This window comes from Hyla sarda, chromosome 9, assembly GCF_029499605.1.
Source record: "Hyla sarda isolate aHylSar1 chromosome 9, aHylSar1.hap1, whole genome shotgun sequence".
In the NCBI taxonomy this organism is placed as follows: domain Eukaryota; kingdom Metazoa; phylum Chordata; class Amphibia; order Anura; family Hylidae; genus Hyla; species Hyla sarda.
Genome location: NC_079197.1, coordinates 121,571,251 through 121,589,676, shown reverse-complemented (window position 1 = coordinate 121,589,676; position 18,426 = coordinate 121,571,251). Strand labels below are relative to the sequence as shown.

Below are 18,426 nucleotides of genomic sequence, written 5' to 3'. Positions count from 1 at the left end.
TTTGTAAATTACTTCTATTAAAAAATCTTAATCCTTCCAATAGTTATTAGCTTCTGAAGTTTTCTGTCTAACTGCTCATTGATGATGTCACATCCCGGGAGCTGTGCATGATGGGAAAATATCCCCATAGGAGCTGGACAGCTCCCGGGACGTGAGTCATCAGAAAGCAGTTAGACAGAGAACAGCAACTCAACTTCAGAAGCAAATAACTATTGGAAGGATTAAGATTTTTTAATAGAAGTAATTTACAAATCTGTTTAACTTTCCGGAGCCAGTTGATATATAAAAAAAAGTTTTGGCCTGGAATACCCCTTTAATGTTTGATAAAAAGGTATATTAGTTCACAGGATAGGGGATAAGATGTCTGATCACGGAGGTACCGCTGCTGGGGACCCCAGGGAACTCTGCTGCGGCCCCCCGCTGTCATCACTGCACAGAGCAAACTCACTTTGTGTGTAATGACGGGGGATACAGGGGCAGGAGCATCGTGATGTCATGGCTCGGCCCCCTCGTGACATCACGCCCCACCCCCTCAGTACAAGTCTATGTGAGGGGGCGTGGTGGCCGTCATGCTCCCTCCCATAGACTTGCATTAAGGGGGCTGGCCATGACGTCCTTTGGATAGGGGATAAGATGTCTAGAGGAGTACCTAAAGGGGTATTCCGGCCAAAGACATCTTATCCCCTATCCAAAGGATAAGATGTCTGATTGCTGCTGGGACCCCCCATGATCTCTATGCAGAACCCGCATTCTATGCTGGACTGCTGCTTCAGTCTCTGAAACCTCTGTGTTTCCGGGACTGGAGAGGTGACGTCATGCCACACCCCCTCCATTCATGTCCACAGGAGGGGGCATGATGGCCGTCAAGCCCCCTCCAATAGACATGAATGAAGGGGGTGTGGCAGGACCTCGCGTCTTCAGTCCTGGAAACAAAAAGGTTTCTGAGACTGGAGCAGCATACCATGCGAGTGCAGCTCAGAGATCGTGGGGGTCCAAGCGGTGCCCCCCTGATCAGACATCTTATCCCCTAGCCTTTGGTCAGGGTATAAGATGTCTTTGGCCGGAATACCCCTTTAATATTATTCAAATACTGATACACATGAAAAAAATATCAACCTCCAGTGAATAATAATTCAATAAATGTAGGTTTTTTTCCATCTTAGGGAAGAACAAGATTTTTTATTGCAGTTTGTCACATTACACCATAAAGCAGGTAGTGGCAACAATGTAGAATGTTCAAGATCAACCAGTCCAGTTCATAGAAAGAAGACCAACCTCAAGTTGTTTTCTCATGAGAAGCCTCATCAAAATACATGGAGGTCAAGGTGAATAAAGTGCAAGTGTTTTACTCAAAAACAGTAAAACATGTATAGAGCCTGGAATGGATTTTCTACAAATGTAGGCGCTTACATATTTACATTTAGTTAAAAACATTTAATTAGCCAAGATGAAAAATAAGGGAATGATACTAACGAGCATGGTAAAAATGGAACCTTCCAATGTACAACAACCTCCTTACAAAATGAGGTTCTAAAAAGTGTCCTTTGTCCACGTGAAAAAAAGTGTCTGAGCTTTGGAAGATGATGTTGTAGGATAAGGTGGTGATATTAACACATAACAGTGTCTCTGATTGAAGTGTTTTTTAGCAACATCCATTGATTTGTGTTGCGATCATATTCACAGGGTGTTTCAAGGTGAGCTTAACTTCCTTGTGTTACACAAAGCAGCATCTGGAAGAAAGAATTAGAGGGAAAGGAAATGTATTATCTGTAAATTACTGATTGTTCAAAATTTTAGGTTAAACATATGTTTAAAGAATTTTGTTGGATGTTTGTATTGTTTTTAATTTAACTTAATTTAGCTGACAGTTGGTTAACTTAAAGGTGCAGTCATTTTACTTGTCCCCCAAATAAATCTATTTGAAAGCAATGTATCCAGTAGTCAAAGTACCCGTAATTACTGTGGAAGAAAATGCAAAAGATCGTATGCTATAGTTTGGTGCTTGGCACGTTATGGAAATACACTTGGCAATATAGATGGTGTACAGTTTTGGTGCCATGCACCTTCCTGTGAACCTGTTGTATACCTTTAAATAAAGAAGTCTCTTACATGTAAACTGTTTTTTATGAAAAAGACTGATTTATACAGCACTCACACCACTAATTTCCGACATCAACGATCACACTGATACCAGTCATTTATCCACTTAATGCTGTGATCAATAGTGAACACTTACTTTAAAAGGTGTAGGGACAGGTGTCGCTCCTGTCTGGTGCCGAATCAGCAGACCCACAATGCGAGTGCAAGGTGATGATTGATCACTAGGCCTCAGTGCCTGCCATAGTAGGTCTGTTGAATAGATCTTCTTAGGCAGGCTGTATCAGCACAGCACTGATCTATGCTATGCTATTTTTTTTATATAAAAAAAAATACCGTATTTATCGGCATATAACACACACTGGCGTATAACACGCACCCTCATTTTAACAGAAAAATCTTAGTAAAAAATAAATAAATGTAAAAGTAATGACTTGGAAGCTCTGAACTTAATGGTGGAACAATATATTTTTCCACCGACAAAGTAGTATACCACGGTTTTAGGCCTCGGTTATATTGATCTATGTTATCTGGGCTTGATTGCTGAGGGCTGCAATCACAGCTTCAGCAATCACAGTCTTCAGCAGTTACAGAGCCGGGGAAGACGCCGAGGATCAAGTAAGATCTCGGGCTTCCCCAGCAACCCATCTCCACCCCGCGATTACCGGTACATCGCGGAGGGGGAGATGGGTAGACTAGACACCAGGGATGACCGGCATGTAGTGTTTAAATGCTGTGATCGCAATTTATCACGGCATTTAACCATTTCAATGACGGACATCGGAAAGATGTCCGTCATTACCGGCAGATGTAAGCTGCTGATAGCAGCAGGCATCTGCCGGTCATGACGCGGACCCGACTCGCGCCATATTCTCCTCACCAGACCCATGACATACAAGTATGTCATGGGTCGGGAAAGGTTAATCGGGTCAGGAAGGGGTTAATCACTTTTACACATAAGGACTTTGCATTTTTGCATTTTCATTTTTTCCTCATCACCTTCTAAAAATCATAACACTTTCAATTTTGCACATAAAATTCCATATGGTGGCTTATTTTTTGCACCACCAATTCTACTTTGCAGTGACATTAGTCATTTTACAAAAAAATTCACGGCGAAACGGAAACAAAATTCATTGTGCGACAAAATTGAAGAAAAAATGTAATTTTGTAAATTTTGGGGGCTTTCGTTTCTACACAGTACATTTTGTGGTACAAATAACACCTTATCTTTATTCTGTAGGTCCATACGGTTAAAATGATACCCTACTTATATAGGTTGGATATTGTCGTACTTCTGAAAAAAATCATAACTACGTGCAGGAAAATTTATACATTTAAAATTGTCATCTTCTGACCCCTATAACTTTTTTATTTTTCCGCGTACGGGCCGGTATGAGGACTCATTTTTTGCGCCGTGTTCTGAAGTTTTTATCGGACTTTTTGATCGCTTTTTATTCATTTTTTTATGGTATAAAAAGTGACCAAAAATACGCTATGTTGGATTTTGGAATGTTTTTGCGCGTTCGCCATTGACCGTGCTGTTTAATTAATAATATATTTTTATAGTTCGGACATTTACGCACGCGGCGATACCACATATGTTTATTTTTATTTACACAGTTTTTTTTTTATGGGGAAAGGGTTGTGATTCAAACTTTTATTAGGGAAGGGGTTAAATGACCTTTGTTAACTTTTTTTTTTTCACTTTTTTTTGCTGTGCTATAGCTCCCATAGGGACCAATAACACTGCACACATTGATCTTTTACCCTGATCCCTGCAAAGCCATAGCTTTGCATGGATCAGCAAGATAGGGGCTCGATTGCTCAAGCTTGTAGCTCAGGCTTGGAGCAATGAAACGCCGATCGGACGTGACGGAGCAAGGTAAGGGGGTCTCCGCTCGCGTCCTAGCTGATCGTAACATCGCGATTTTATCGCGATGTCCCGATCAGCCCGACCGAGCTGCCGGGAAGCGTTTACTTTCACTTTCAGACGCGGCGATCAACTTTGATCGCCACGTCTGTAGGGTTAATAGCGTGCCGGTGCCACGTGCTATTGGCCCAGGGTCCCGGCTATGAATAGCAGCCGGGACCGACCCGGTGTAATGCGGGGTCACAGCGTGACCCCGTTTTAAACACCGGGACCGGGCTCAGGGCGTACAGATACGCCCTGAGTCCTTAAGAGGTTAAGAGGCCCGTACCCCTACCTCCTTTGATACCGATGCTGGGGCTGGAGTGAGGTAATCTCCCGCCTTCAGGCATCAGAGAGGGTGTGCCTGAGAGCCCTGTGCAGGGGAAGCCTGTGCAGCTCCTAGCAACTTCACAGGACCGGCGCATAACACGCATTCAGCGCATATCGGCGTATAACACGCACTATCGCTGTATAACACGCAGGTAGTGTTTCTGGCTGATATTTTTAGTTTTAAAACTGCGTGTTATACGCTGATAAATACGTTATGTATATTTTAAAATGTCCCTCTTATTTCCTAATTCAAATTACCCCTTTTTCTGTTTTCCAAATAGAACATTCTTGGCAGGCACTAAAGCCCAGCAGAGGTTTCAGGCTGCCATGGCAACCGATTTGCAAACCCCCCCCCCGATTAGGCCACTGATGCATGCAAAAACTGTTTAGGTGCCACAACCTGTATTGATCATTGCTGATGAGTGTTGCTGCAGATTGATAAATGTTTCTCATGGGTTAGGAAGGGGTTAAAATATAATGTTACTGCTTTGAACGGTGAACGGTGTAAACAAAAAATAAATAAATAAACCAACAGAATTGCTGATTTACCATTTATTTCAAAATGGTACCGACAAAAATGAACAATGACATTGCAAATAATCCCATCGCTGCAATCATTCTGTAGTTTTAGTGTAAAGTGCTCCGTGTAACAGTGAAGCCCTCAAAATTTGCTACATTGCATTTTCTTTTTAATTACACTACACAAATAATTTATTTTTAGTTTTGCAGTATATTTTATGGTAAAATAAAAGATGTCACTATAAAGTACAATTGGTCAAGCCTTCATATGGCACTGCGGATGGAAAAATAAAGGCTTTGAGAAGGCGAAGAGGAAAATGGGGGGTCTATCGGGTGAATGGGGACCTATGGACGTGTGATGCCTGTGGTACTTCTCCAACATATATGGCCAACGTTAATGTTTATACGCTCTGCATAGACCCTTATATGACTGAAAATAGTGAAATGAAATCTAGAACCCGCATTAGGTAAACCTCTCTTTCACATTTTATAATGAAGGTAACAACGTCTTGGTAGAGGATTAATCTGTATAAATAAAACTATCAAGGTGTGTTCGATGGTCAAGATAATATCAGTTATCCTATAATATGCTGAGAGGGGCCAAATAGTACAAAGCAGCACAGAAACCTAAACTACATACAGTCTTATCTCTAAGAGACCGATATTGTATGTAGTGTTAGTTTTGTGGGAGGAAAGTCTCATTATATTGTAATAACCAAAATGAGCTGTCAGATTTAATCATAAAGGGTTGGCCATTGCCTATAAATACTCATGATTTTACTATATATATCCAATGTAAACATAGGTACAGAGGAGTTTGAAAAGGAAAGTGTTGTGGCCATAAACATGGACATTTTTACTACAGCAGGTACAGTAGCCGATTAGACATACGACAGGTGCGGCACCTGTCATTCAAATGTTACAATCGCTACTGACCACAGCATTTAAAGGGTTAAAGGGGCTATCCAGGAAAATACTTTTTATATATATATATATATATCAACTGGCTCCAGAAAGGTAAACATATTTGTAAATTAGCTGTGAAGTTTGCAAGAACAAGTATAACACCAGGCACTGCTAATCCAATATAACAGCCTCAATGTATGGGCTGAAAAGCACTGCTGTGACCTTCAGGGCAGATCTTCCTAGCTACGTGGAGGTGCAGACCAAACAGGTAGGTAATTCAAATATCAGAGTTAGACGAAGAGAAAAGAAGTCGCACTCACCACTGGAAGCAGTATAAAAAGTCTTGTCCTTTATTCACACCGGCAGAGTGGAAAGGTAAAATGCGGTCACACACGCGGGGAGTGAGAGCAGCCGCTCTCAAGATGCGGGGGCACACCACCAACGGCAACTAGTTTCGCGTCACAGACCTGACGCTTCTTCCGGCCAAACAAGGTGTACGCCTACCTATCCAGGTGGGCTTAAATACTTACCCACCTGGATAGGTAGGCGTAAATCTTAACCCTTTTAGCACTTATGATCTGCTGAAGTTGAGTTGTTCTTTTCTTTCTAAGTGCTCTCTGATGACACGTGTCTCGGGAACCGTCCAGAGTAGAAGCAAATCCCCATAGCAAACCTCTTCTACTCTGTGCAGTTCCCTAGACAAGCAGAGATGTCAGCAGAGAGCACTGTTGCCAGACAGAAAACAACTACTCAACTTCAGCAGCTGAAAATTATTGGAAGGATTAAGATTTTTTAATAGAAGTCATTCACAAATCTGTGATTATATATATATATATATATATATATATATATATATATATATATAAAGTTTTTCCTGGAATACCCCTTTAAGTGACCTACATCGGCATGATCTCTGATTTCGGTCATTAGAGGTGGTGGTCTGCTGCAGCCTGTACCTGTATGGAGTGAGCCCGGCTACAGAGCCTACTCCATGCAACCTCTGCGACCACTGATGTATATACCCATGAATTCTTGCTGTACAGCAGGCTGATCATGTGATTAACATAATTGAGTGGCAAGTGACATGACTACATAAAGCAATACTGGTGCAGCAATGCATTGCTCCCCCGAGGGAGATCCACCTGGCTGGTCCAGTCTACAGTGATGTGAAGTCACCTGAGCTGTAAATGCAGGATGTCATGATGTCTGCCATCTGCTGGTGAAAGCTGAATATCTCTCATGCAATGTTCACCTTCAACCATCAGATGGCAGCATATACTGACTTCACATCTACATAACCTAGAAAAGAATAGAAAAGCCATAGTCAGTTGTAATGAGGGCACAATTGGGATGTTTTAACCTGGTTATCCTCCCCCTTCTTTGGTCATATACCTGAACTAACCAACATAACCTCATAAAAGTGCAAAGGTCTTATACAGTGGTCCCTCAACATACGATGGTAATCCGTTCCAAATGGACCATCGTTTGTTGAAACCATCGTATGTTGAGGGATCCGTGCAATGTAAAGTATAGGACAAAGGTCTACAACTTGCGGACCTCCAGATGTTGCAAAACTACAACACCCAGCATGCCCGGACAGCCAACGGCTGTCCGGGCATGCTGGGAGTTGTAGTTTTGCAACATCTGGAGGTCCGCAGGTTGAAAACCACTGGTATTGGAGGTTATACTCACCTGTCCCTGCCGCTCCGGACCGTCAACCGCTGCCCTGGATGTCGCCTTCCATCGCTTCCTTCGGCAAGGCCTCTGCTTCCACGGGATCCTCGCTCTCCGGCGCCGCCATCACGTCGCTACGCACGCCGATCCTATTGGATGATGGGACGGCGTGCACAGCGACGTGATGACGACGATGGAGAGTGCCAACGATGCAGGGGATCCTGAAGAGGACGCACCGGAGCCCCGAGGACAGATAAGTGATAGTCAGCGGACCACATGGGGCACCGTAAATGGCTATCCGGTGGCATCTGAAGCAGTCTGCGCTGCCGGATAGCCGTTTATGCGATGGCCCCGACATACAAAAGCATTGTATGTTGATGCTGCCTTCAACATGCGATGGCCTCTGAGAGGTCATCGTATGTTGAAATGATCGTATGTCGGGGCCATCGTAGGTTGGGGGGTCATTGTATTATGTTGCCAAACGGACACATGTCTAATCTCTTCCCACATGCAGCCTAAAACATACACCATTTTTAAAATATGTTTTCCTTCCCACATTTTATTACTTGATAATCCATGTGTCACTTGTCAGACCCTGAAATGTTGGTTTGCATGGATAAACTCTGGTGGGAAATACTGATTGTCATATACAAGTCACAATGAGATAGTCCTGTAAATATTTTACAAAAATAAGTGTAAAATGTCATCTCACTGTTGTTATACACTGCTGCTATTACCTGTTAGTTTGGATGCCCGCATCCGACATTCACCAATGATGATTTGTAAGTTGTTGCTATGAATCCATCCTTCTTTTTTTCTATTCAAATTCTTCACCAGCCTATTATCATAAAGGCACAAATCCAAGAATCACAAAGCAACATTTATTATCGGTATCAATCAGTCAGGTCACTTTAATTTACAAATTATTACACACACACAGAGATATATATATTTTTTTACATATAAAGGGGGTGAGTATTTACCTCAGGGCGAGGCCACCACTCCTGGTGTAACGGAGCACTCCGCGGGCATTCTGGGTAGGGGAATATGCAAAGCAGCTCATTACATCACCTTTTCAAGTAATGTTCCCTGGTATCAGCTTAGCTCCTGTTAAGGAATATATAAAGCCGATCGGGATTTTATGCCAAGCATATTCCCCTACCTTTATATATATATATATATATATATATATATATATATATATATATATATATATATATATATATATATATATATACATATATATACATACACACACACACATATATATATATATATATATATACATATATTCATATACACACACACACATATATATCTATATATATATCTATATATATATATATATATATATATATATATATCAATAATTAAGAAACCAAGTGAAGAAATCTAAAAATGTCAGTGTTGGAGCTACCAAGGCTGTATAGTGCCAAATATATGTTTTGTTGGATCAAACCTAGAGGAAATATGTCATAAGAAAAGGACCTATTGTGCAAATCTAGTTTTAAAGTTAAACATATGTTTTCTAATCTTCCATTTTACTATACACAGTACAGACCAAAAGTTTGGACACACCTTCTCATTCAAAGTTTTCTTTATTTTCATGACTATGACAATTGTAGATTCACACTGAAGGCATCAAAACTATGAATTAACACATGTGGAATTATATACATAACAAAAAAGTGTGAAAATATGTCATATTCTAGGTTCTAGCCACCTTTTGCTCTTGGCATTCTCTTGATGAGCTTCAAGAGGTAGTCACCTGAAATGGTCTTCCAACAGTCTTGAAGGAGTTCCCAGAGATGTTTAGCACTTGTTGGCCCTTTTGCCTTCACTCTGCGGTCCAGCTCACCCCAAACCATCTCGATTGGGTTCAGGTCCGGTGACTGTGAAGGCCAGGTCATCTGGCACAGCACCCCATCACTCTTCTTCTTGGTCAAATAGCCCTTACACAGCCTGGAGGTGTGTTTGGGGTCATTGTCCTGTTGAAAAATAAATGATGGTCCAACTAAACGCAAACCGGATGGAATAGCATGCTGCTGCAAAATGCTGTGGTAGCCATGCTGGGTCAGTATGCCTTCAATTTTGAATAAATCCCCAACCGTGTCACCAGCAAAGCACCCCCACACCATCACACCTCCTCCTCCACACCAGCACACCTGTGAAGTAAAAACCATTTCAGGTGACTATCTCTTGAAGCTCAACAAGAGAATGCCAAGAGTGTGCAAAGCAGTAATCAAAGCAAAAGGTGGCTACTTTGAAAAACCTAGAATATGACATATTTTCAGTTGTTTCACACTTTTTTGTTATGTATATAATTCCACATGTGTTAATTCATAGTTTTGATGCCTTCAGTGTGAATCTACAATTTTCATAGTCATGAAAATAAAGAAAACTCTGAATGAGACGGTGTGTCCAAACTTTTGGTCTGTACTGTATATATATTAGAAAATAATCAGGAAACCATAAGATTTTCACTCCGCTTTTCACTTTTTCATGCTTTCATGTCACTAAGCCTAATAATAGGCTGACACTTTCTGTTTTGTAGAGAAAACCTCTTAGTCACAGGTAAAGGTGACACCCGATGGAATCAGACGGAATCAGGCCATTTACAATAGGTGATGGTCACTAGAGTCCTCTCCAGTCTCCAGGTCAGGCAATATTGCTGACCCATATTAATGTACAAAAAGTGAAATTTACTAAAGATATTTCAGGGAATAGAAACAGATTAGAAAAAATAAACATGTTTTCAGTATTTGATCTAAAACATTGAAAAAGATGAACAAAAGAGAAAATGTTTTATATTTTCCTAAAGCAGCAATGGGTTCTGTTTTTTTAATTTATTTTTTAATAAATATTCAACTATTGCTGATTTTGACCCTTATTGCTGTTCCTTCTCTGAGCTTTTGCTCTGTTCTTTTCTAAGCACTTGTATAAGGCTTCCAACCAGTAAGTTTACTCTATTATCCATCTACCCACCATGTAGTCAGGATCAACACTCACCTAGTCCTAAAACACCAACTGCTACTATTAAAATCACTATGTTTTGTTAGAAGGATCCCTAAAAATAAGCTGCTCTCCTGCTGGACCCATTAGTCATCAACTGCAATTTACATTGAAACTTGGCAGAACGTTTTTAAAGTAGTTCTCCAGGAAGAAAAACGTATCCCCTATCCACACGTGTCTGATGTCTGCATGGTGTCTGACCATTGAAACCTGCCGCTTCTCCCCTGGGTGTTTCAGCCCCCACCTTGGAGACACGCAGGAGTGATATCCCACTAAGCTGAGATGGGACCATCTCATCTGGAGATGAAGGCATCTCTAAAGGTGGGGGCCATAGCACTCAGGGAAGAAGCTGCTGAATGGTAAGTTCAGCACAAATGCTGGGCTCCACAATAAAACACTTTTTCCCTTTCCTGTAATCTTTGTTTCCTGGAGTACCCCTTTAATTCCTCTGCAGCACCACCACAGGAGAGCTGAAGAATTACATGGTACTAATTCAAAACAATTACTGGTGTTCCTCGATGAATGGGAATCCAGTACAGCACTCGGGCATCAACGGTGCTCCCATAAAAATCAATAAAGTGTGTACCGTCTACCGGTAGATGACACATGCTCCTTACTGGGAGAGTTGGGGTCCTGTTCCGGAGCAGCCGCCCCGCCTGCGATCAGTTACTTATCCCCTATCCTGTGGATAGGGTATAATTGAATTTTGGCTCCTTTAAAGGGGTATTCCGGGAATTTTTTTTATTTGACTATGCTACAGGGGCTGTAAAGTTAGTGTAGTTCATAATATAGTGTCTGTATCAGTGTGTGACATTTTTCTCACAATTCTTCTGTGATTTTCACCCCAATATTTATTTTTATAAGCATACAAAATGACTGTTGTCTCAGATTTTTCCCAGGTTGCAATGCAGCCGAGACCTGACTCATTAGTCAGCTGATGACAGGGAGCCTGTCTGCTTCAATGGGTGGAAGGATCAATCTGCAACTAATGCAACAGCTGGAGGCACCCTGATTGAAAACCACAGGTCTGCAGCTCATTTATGTTTCAATGGGTGGGGTGGCTGATGTGTGGGAAGGAGGAAAATAGAATTGTGGGATTTGTAGTCAAAAAAAGAAAAATTAAACAGGAAATGCAAGTACACAAAAAGCTAGCCACAGTGTTATGGTAATCTCACAACATAGCCATTTAGCCCCAAGACAAGCGCAGATCCTTCCTAAGCATGTCCATTACTGTCTGTCAGGTACATACTAAAATCACCTTATGGTGGATAACCCCTTTAACCTGTTCAGGACGCAGGGCGTATGCATGCGCCCTGCATCCCGAGTCCATAAGGACTTAGGGCGTATGGATACGGCCGTGGGAATTCCGGTCCCCACCGCTAGCCGGTTGGGGACCGGACCGGGATGCCTGCTGAAATCATTCAGCAGGCATCCCGGCACACCGCCGAGGGGGGTCCTGAGACAATTAAGATATGCGATTTTCTACTATTCCGGGCTGATCGGGTCTCTGGTGACCCGATCGCCCGGAAAATAGGGATGATCGGACCTGTCAGTGATAGCCCCGATCATCCTAAGGGATAGAGCTCCTTCTATCCCCTGCCATTAGTCAGCACTGAGTACTGACCAATGGCAGTTGAAGACGGGGGGTTGCCATGGAATCCCCCCACTCTGCCCGATCCTGGATGTCGGGCAGAACGGGGGGAGAAGATGGTGGCCGGTACCTGTGGAGAATGCCGTCGGGATGCCGTGGGGGATCGTCGGTGACATCAGCGGAGATCAGCGGCGCAGGTAGGGAGGCGTCAGCGCGGAGCATGAAGGCAGGTGGCAGTAAAGTGATCTTTACTGCTGCCTCCCTAGTGGAAGCCAAACTGCAACTCCCAGCATGCCCAGACAGCCAAAGGCTGTCTGGGCATGCTAGGAGTTGTAGTTCTGCAACATCTGGAGGGTCACAGTTTGGAGACCACTATTATAGTGGTGCCCAAACGGTAGCCCTCCAGATGTTGCAAAACTAAAACTCTCAGCATGCCTAGACTGTAGTTCTGTAACATCTGTCTCTTCAGATTTTGCAATTTTCATGAAAATTTTGAAAATTACTGCTCTATTTGAAGCCCTCTAATTTTTTCAAAAAGTTAAAATATGTCCATTTTATGATGCCAACATAAAATGGACATATTGTATTTGAGAATCTAAAATGTATTTGGAATATCAATTTTCCTTACAAGCAGAGAGTTTCAAAGTTAGAAAAATGCTAAATTTTCTACATTTTTATGACATTTTGGGATTTTTCACCAAGAAAGGATGCAAGTAACGATGAAAATTTACCACTAAAATACAGTAGAATATGTCACGAAAAAACAATCTCAGAATCAGAATAATCGGTAAAAGCATCTTAGAGTTATTAATGCTTAAAGTGACAGTGGTCAGAATTGCAAAAAATGGCTCCGTCCTTAAGGTGAAAATGAGCTGCGTCCTTAAAGGGGCACTCACGTGGAAAACTTTGTATACTAAAGAGGAAATGCTTATCTTTTTATATTTCTCTGATGTCATGACCACAGTGCTCTCTGCTGACCTCTGCTGTCCATTTTAGGAACTGTCCAGAGCTGGAGAAAATCCCCATAGCAAACATATGCTGCTCTGGACAGTTCCTAAAATGGAAAGCAGAGGTCAGCAGAGAGCATATCTGAGACATCAGAGAAATATAAAAAGAAAAACATTTCCTCTTTAGTATACAGCCCCTAAAAAGTACTGGAAGGATTAAGATTTTTTAATAGCAGTAATTTAGAAATCTGTTTAACTTTCTGGCACCAGTTGATTTAAAAAAAAAAGTTTTCCACGAGTGTTCCCCTTTAAGGGTTAAGGATGGATTTAGTGAGAGTCTGTGTCTGGCACAGGTTGGCACCACTCCACTCACTCTCTATGGGACTTCTGAAAATTGGCAATTGCTGAACTCAGCTAGTAACCTATCATGTTTATGTTGGAATTCAATCATTTTACTGTAGTGTAAGAGTATAAAGAATAAACCATACCACTGTCCCTCAGCATCCTCCTGTAAAAGTTGGATGACATCTCCATTCTTCACCAGTACATCATCAGATCCTCTCTTATTGCAGTCAGCCAGGGCCTTGTATTTCCCAGGAGACTAGAACATAGCAAATAAGCCAATTACAACAGGCAGTCAAAAACTGAATGTGGATGATATCACAGCAAATAAAGCATATCCCTTCTACCTAGGGTGACCATTAGGGCAGTATGGGTTGGACTGCTGCCAGCAGGGGCTTAGGAGAGAGTGAGAGAGGAAAAACCAATAACAAGAGAAGATACCAACCAACTGGACCGTGTCCTCCTCTTCTGTGTCTGAACAAGGATATGAACAGTGATGACTTGACCATCGTTCAAGACCTTCACAGATTTCTAATGACTGCGACATTCCATGCCACCCTGGATCAATATGTATAAGTCAATATGATAACAAAACTACACACACAATCTATTTTATTGGTTAGATTGACATGCAATTTTGTTTCTTTTATTGTTTTTGCATGCAGTACATACCTTTATGCGGTTTATGTTGCGGAGATATGTTTAAACCCTCCAGCAGGCTGGCATTTTCAGAATCATTTTCTTCAGAACTAACAGATGCCCTCTGTAATTTTCTATAAAAAAACAAAATAGCACTTTAACTACCATAGGCCCACAAGACGGTTAACCTACTAATAATAATAATGCAAAAAAGATGGCTGGGAGTCTGCAGCTCCACGGGATATCTCGATTGATGTAAATCTTGGTATTGAATAAACAGATATTGGTATTTTGTGGGGAAAGTTATGCAGATTTGTAAATTACTTCTACATGAAAAATAAAGCTGTATGCTGCAGAGGAAGTCATGTAGTTCTATCCCTTTCCGATACTGTGCTCCCCGCTGCCTCCTTTGTTCAACAGGGAGTCGAATGGAAAAGAACTACACAACTTCCTCCAGGACATGAAAAGTACTGGAAAACAGATGAAAAGTACTGGAAGGCTTGAATTTTTTTTTTTAATAGAAGTTAATTTAAAAATCTATATAATTTTATGTGTCACCAGTTGATTTGATCCCTAAAAATATCTGTGTACTGTTCATTCATGTATTTGTACATTGTGATCAGATTACCCCTAAGACGTCTTTTCTCCAAACTAAATGACCTCAAGCTTGATAACCTGTCTTGGTCCTGTAATCCTCCCATACCATTGATTATTTTTGTCGTCCTCCTCTGCACCCTCTCCAATTCAGCCATGTCCTTCTTATATACAGGACACAATACTCCATGTGTGGTCTGACTAGTGATTCATACAGAGGCAAAACTTTGTTCCTGTCCCGCGCCTCTATGCCTCTTTTATTCATTTTATTAGCCTTGGCAGACGCTGCCTGGCACTGATCACAAAAGTTGAGCCTATAGTTCAGCCATCACAACATCATGTGTAATGGGTTACATAGTCTCACTGCTCTTACAGTAAAGAATCTCTGTCTGTGATGATGGTGGATGATAATGAATGAAACATCACATTCTTTACTTAAAGAGCAGTGGAACAGTGGTACAAAGAAAGCATCCAAGAGTTCTTCAATGATTGCTTACCCCTCGTTCATCTGTGGTGAGAAAACAACCTGGTCTGAAAAGGGATTTTGCCTTAGTTTCTCTACTGTAAAAGGAAGTGAACAGTGTATGTAAGAAATTGGTAATCCATGTACTGTGCCATAGAGGAGAAACAAAGTCAAAGCACATTCATACCCTTTATAAGTTCTCGCTGTCTGGTCAATATCTTCCGGATTTCATTCAACCATGCTGCCTTCTGCTCTGTCGTCTGGGCCTGGAACACAGAAATAAATATGTTGCCGATCTTATAAGCCATTAATAAAGATTCATATCATGCAGTTTAGCTGTGGTGCACTTGGCACAAATAACATCTCTCTGAACATTTCTAAAGCCAACCGATTAGCCTCCAGAAGGAAAGAACAAGCTCACATTAGACAAACCAGAGTGTCCTCCAAAGCACATATATGTAGTGCCTAAAAAAACGCATCAATATAGCAAGAATATAGAATCAAGGTTCTTGCGATATTGATGCGTTTTTTAGGCACTACATATATGTGTTTTGATATAAGTCTTTATATGTACATTTTTAATTATTATGATATAGAGCTTATATTTTATGGGTTAGTGGTATATCTTTGTATAATTCTTATTGCTTTCAGTATGTATGTTAAACTTTTTGCCAAAACTGCTTATTATGGATAAGAATTGATAAAATTGCTACCATTGTTATATTGTTTGTCTCTCTATCTGCTTTGTAAGGGGTTAACACCACCAGTATTTAAACAAGTGTTTTACCCATGTGATATATCTGATGAAGCTGCGCATGCGCAGTGTAACGTGTTGCATGCTGTTCGCAATAAAGCTCTTCTCTTGAAGTATCCGTGGATCCCTTTGCTTTGTTCCGGACAGCGCCGGGTTATCCTGTCTTCCTCTGAAGTCTTTTGCTCTACATGATTTCTGAGGCATGAAGTGACAAGAGGAGATTCCCTCACTGGTGACAAATCAGGACTGTAGCCTGCTCCAATTATTTTAGGTAGTTCACTAAGTGCCATTGGGCTGTATACAAATGTTACATATACAATATTCTGTAAAATGATTAGCCCTAGTGAGATAATATATGTGGTGTCCCGGTACAGGACTTGGTCCTGTTCCTGTCTAAAGTCCCCTCAGCCAGAGTCCCTCCATTCTCATAGGGCTCTCCTGTAGGATTTACCCCTAGGCGCCTCATATAAATCTGTTATTTAATGTACATATATATTTAATATATAGGAAATATCTATGTATAGGACCTTAGCAGGTCACGTGCCTTTAATTAGGTTGTACTATGGTTTAAGGACCTTACAAGGTCATGTGATGTACCCAGAGTTCACTGGGTCAGGACTTACAGGTTTGCCAACCAATGAGCTTAGTCCAACCCCTTATTATATAAAGGGCTGTAGTCAATCAATTCTCTCTCTTAGTTCCGGATTATCAAGCAAAGCACATCTCATCAGCATCAATTCAAGTCAGCTAGGCCAAGGCCTAAGCATCTGCAGCCACTGAACCGTGAGTTACCAAAAGCTCAATCTATCAAATCCTGTGTGACTACTACAAGCTCAAATATTATAATTAGTAGCACAGTGGCCTGCATCAAAAGCTCATTGCTTCCAACTCCCAGCAAACCTGTGAGGAACCAGAATCCCGGTTCGCTCTTGAAAGACTGCAAGTAAAGTTTCTTCAGTTTATTCATAAAATCTGCTGTGCACACTTCGTTATTTTCCCTACTGTTTCTGGGCCGGTTGGCGGTAGGATCATTAACACTAAAGAAACCACACCCTGGTGTCACGACATCTAAGGGTTAATACCTCCAGACCCTGCAATCCCACTGCAACACCCCAGTCACCGTTTACTCTCCCAGACACCACATATATATCACTATATCAGCAAAATAACCAAAAGAGTTATTACTGGGCAGAAACTATGCTGTATGGAAATGTCTTTGGACGTACACAGCTTGAGCGGAATACAGTACATTCTGTATTCTTAATCAGCTGTCTGGAAATTATAATGATAATGTATTATCATATGTAAACCCAGCAGTATGGAAATGAGGATCTGCACGGTGCTGGCCTCATATAATTGACCTTATGGATCTCCCCATCCCACATTTCTCATCTTAAAATAGAACACCGTTATGCTTGTGGACTTCAAGGACTGGACAGATCGTTTCAGAAGGGAGTTTTATGTAAGTTTGGTAAAAAAAAAAAAAATAGATTTCACAGCAACGAAAAGTGTAGCTCTAAAGCTTCACAAGAGAACATGTCTGGTTTATATCCTTTATTACTTGCCTATGGCCTCTTTCACACACACACACACACACACACACACATACATACACACGTTTTATGGTTTTTTTTGATACCTGTAAAAAAAGATTTTTTTTTTAGCATTTTTCCCAAGAGTTGCAAGTGGTGAACAGTTATTTTTCATTTCTCATTCTCTCTATTTCAGGAGAAAAACACACACCTGTACAACATAAACCTCTTCTCGGCCGCTGTACCAAATCTCAAACTTGCGATTATCACCTTTTACATTTTCGGTGATGCCGACAGAATTCATCTAAAGGGAAACAGGAAGAAGATGATGTGGTTCCTATCCAGAGCTCAATCCTAAACCTGCAATATAATGGATCCTGTACACAAACCTTCAGGAAGTGCTTAAAACTATACGATGGGGTTTTGTCATGTGCATCTCCGTGTTCCTCTCTCCTTTTGCAGAACACAATTGCCCTTTCGTAGAGGAAGAGATGTCTCTGCATTGGCTTAAAGCGGGCCAGTTCCTTCATTTTTGTAGGTCCCTTTTTATGAGTGATCCACACGCTAAAAGAACCTTGCATCAATATGCGACCCAGATCATTTATATCTCCCTATAGAGCAAAAACGAGTATTCTTCATTAAATATGAAAAAAGGCTATGAAGTGTTAAAAGGGCTTTCTCAGCTATGTAAAAATTTAAGAGCTATCCTGGAGAACTATTACTCTATTTCAAACTACAGGTGACAGGAATAAATAAAGAAACCATACTCACCTGACACTGATCCCCCCGCCAAGTGCTGATCCACTAGTGCCATTCCTCACTGTCAGTGCTTCCAGTTATTCACTCTGACACATGAAATGCAAGCTCAGCCAATCACTGACTGTGACCAGCAATTGGCTGAGTAGGCATTTCCTATTTCCCTATATGTCAGGACAGAGAACAGAAAGTGCTGACAGTGATGACCACCACCGGCGGGGGATCACTAAGCACAGATTTCTTTAAAGGGGTACTCCGGCGCTTAGACATCTTATCCCGTATCCAAAGGATAGGGGATAAGATGCCTGATCGCAGGGATCCCGCCGCTGGGGATCCCCGTGATCTTGCACGCCAAACT

General features: G+C 41.4%; 1 protein-coding gene across 2 annotated transcripts in view; it reads right to left on the bottom strand.

Annotated features, from left to right (window-relative positions):
* Nucleotides 1-1,159: 1,159 nt before the first annotated feature.
* MCF2 (MCF.2 cell line derived transforming sequence) overlaps nucleotides 1,160-18,426 on the bottom strand; it is a 154,321-nt gene continuing 137,054 nt past the window's right edge. For both annotated transcript variants that reach the window (XM_056538222.1, XM_056538223.1), the window contains 9 exons: nucleotides 17,702-17,923; nucleotides 17,524-17,616; nucleotides 15,214-15,292; nucleotides 15,061-15,124; nucleotides 14,003-14,103; nucleotides 13,776-13,888; nucleotides 13,477-13,589; nucleotides 8,176-8,276; nucleotides 1,160-1,730 (listed from right to left, as the gene is read on the bottom strand). In XM_056538222.1, coding sequence (XP_056394197.1) covers nucleotides 1,690-1,730; nucleotides 8,176-8,276; nucleotides 13,477-13,589; nucleotides 13,776-13,888; nucleotides 14,003-14,103; nucleotides 15,061-15,124; nucleotides 15,214-15,292; nucleotides 17,524-17,616; nucleotides 17,702-17,923 — 927 coding nt within the window. In that variant the 3' untranslated portion in view covers nucleotides 1,160-1,689. The remainder of the gene's footprint in view (nucleotides 1,731-8,175; nucleotides 8,277-13,476; nucleotides 13,590-13,775; nucleotides 13,889-14,002; nucleotides 14,104-15,060; nucleotides 15,125-15,213; nucleotides 15,293-17,523; nucleotides 17,617-17,701; nucleotides 17,924-18,426) is intronic.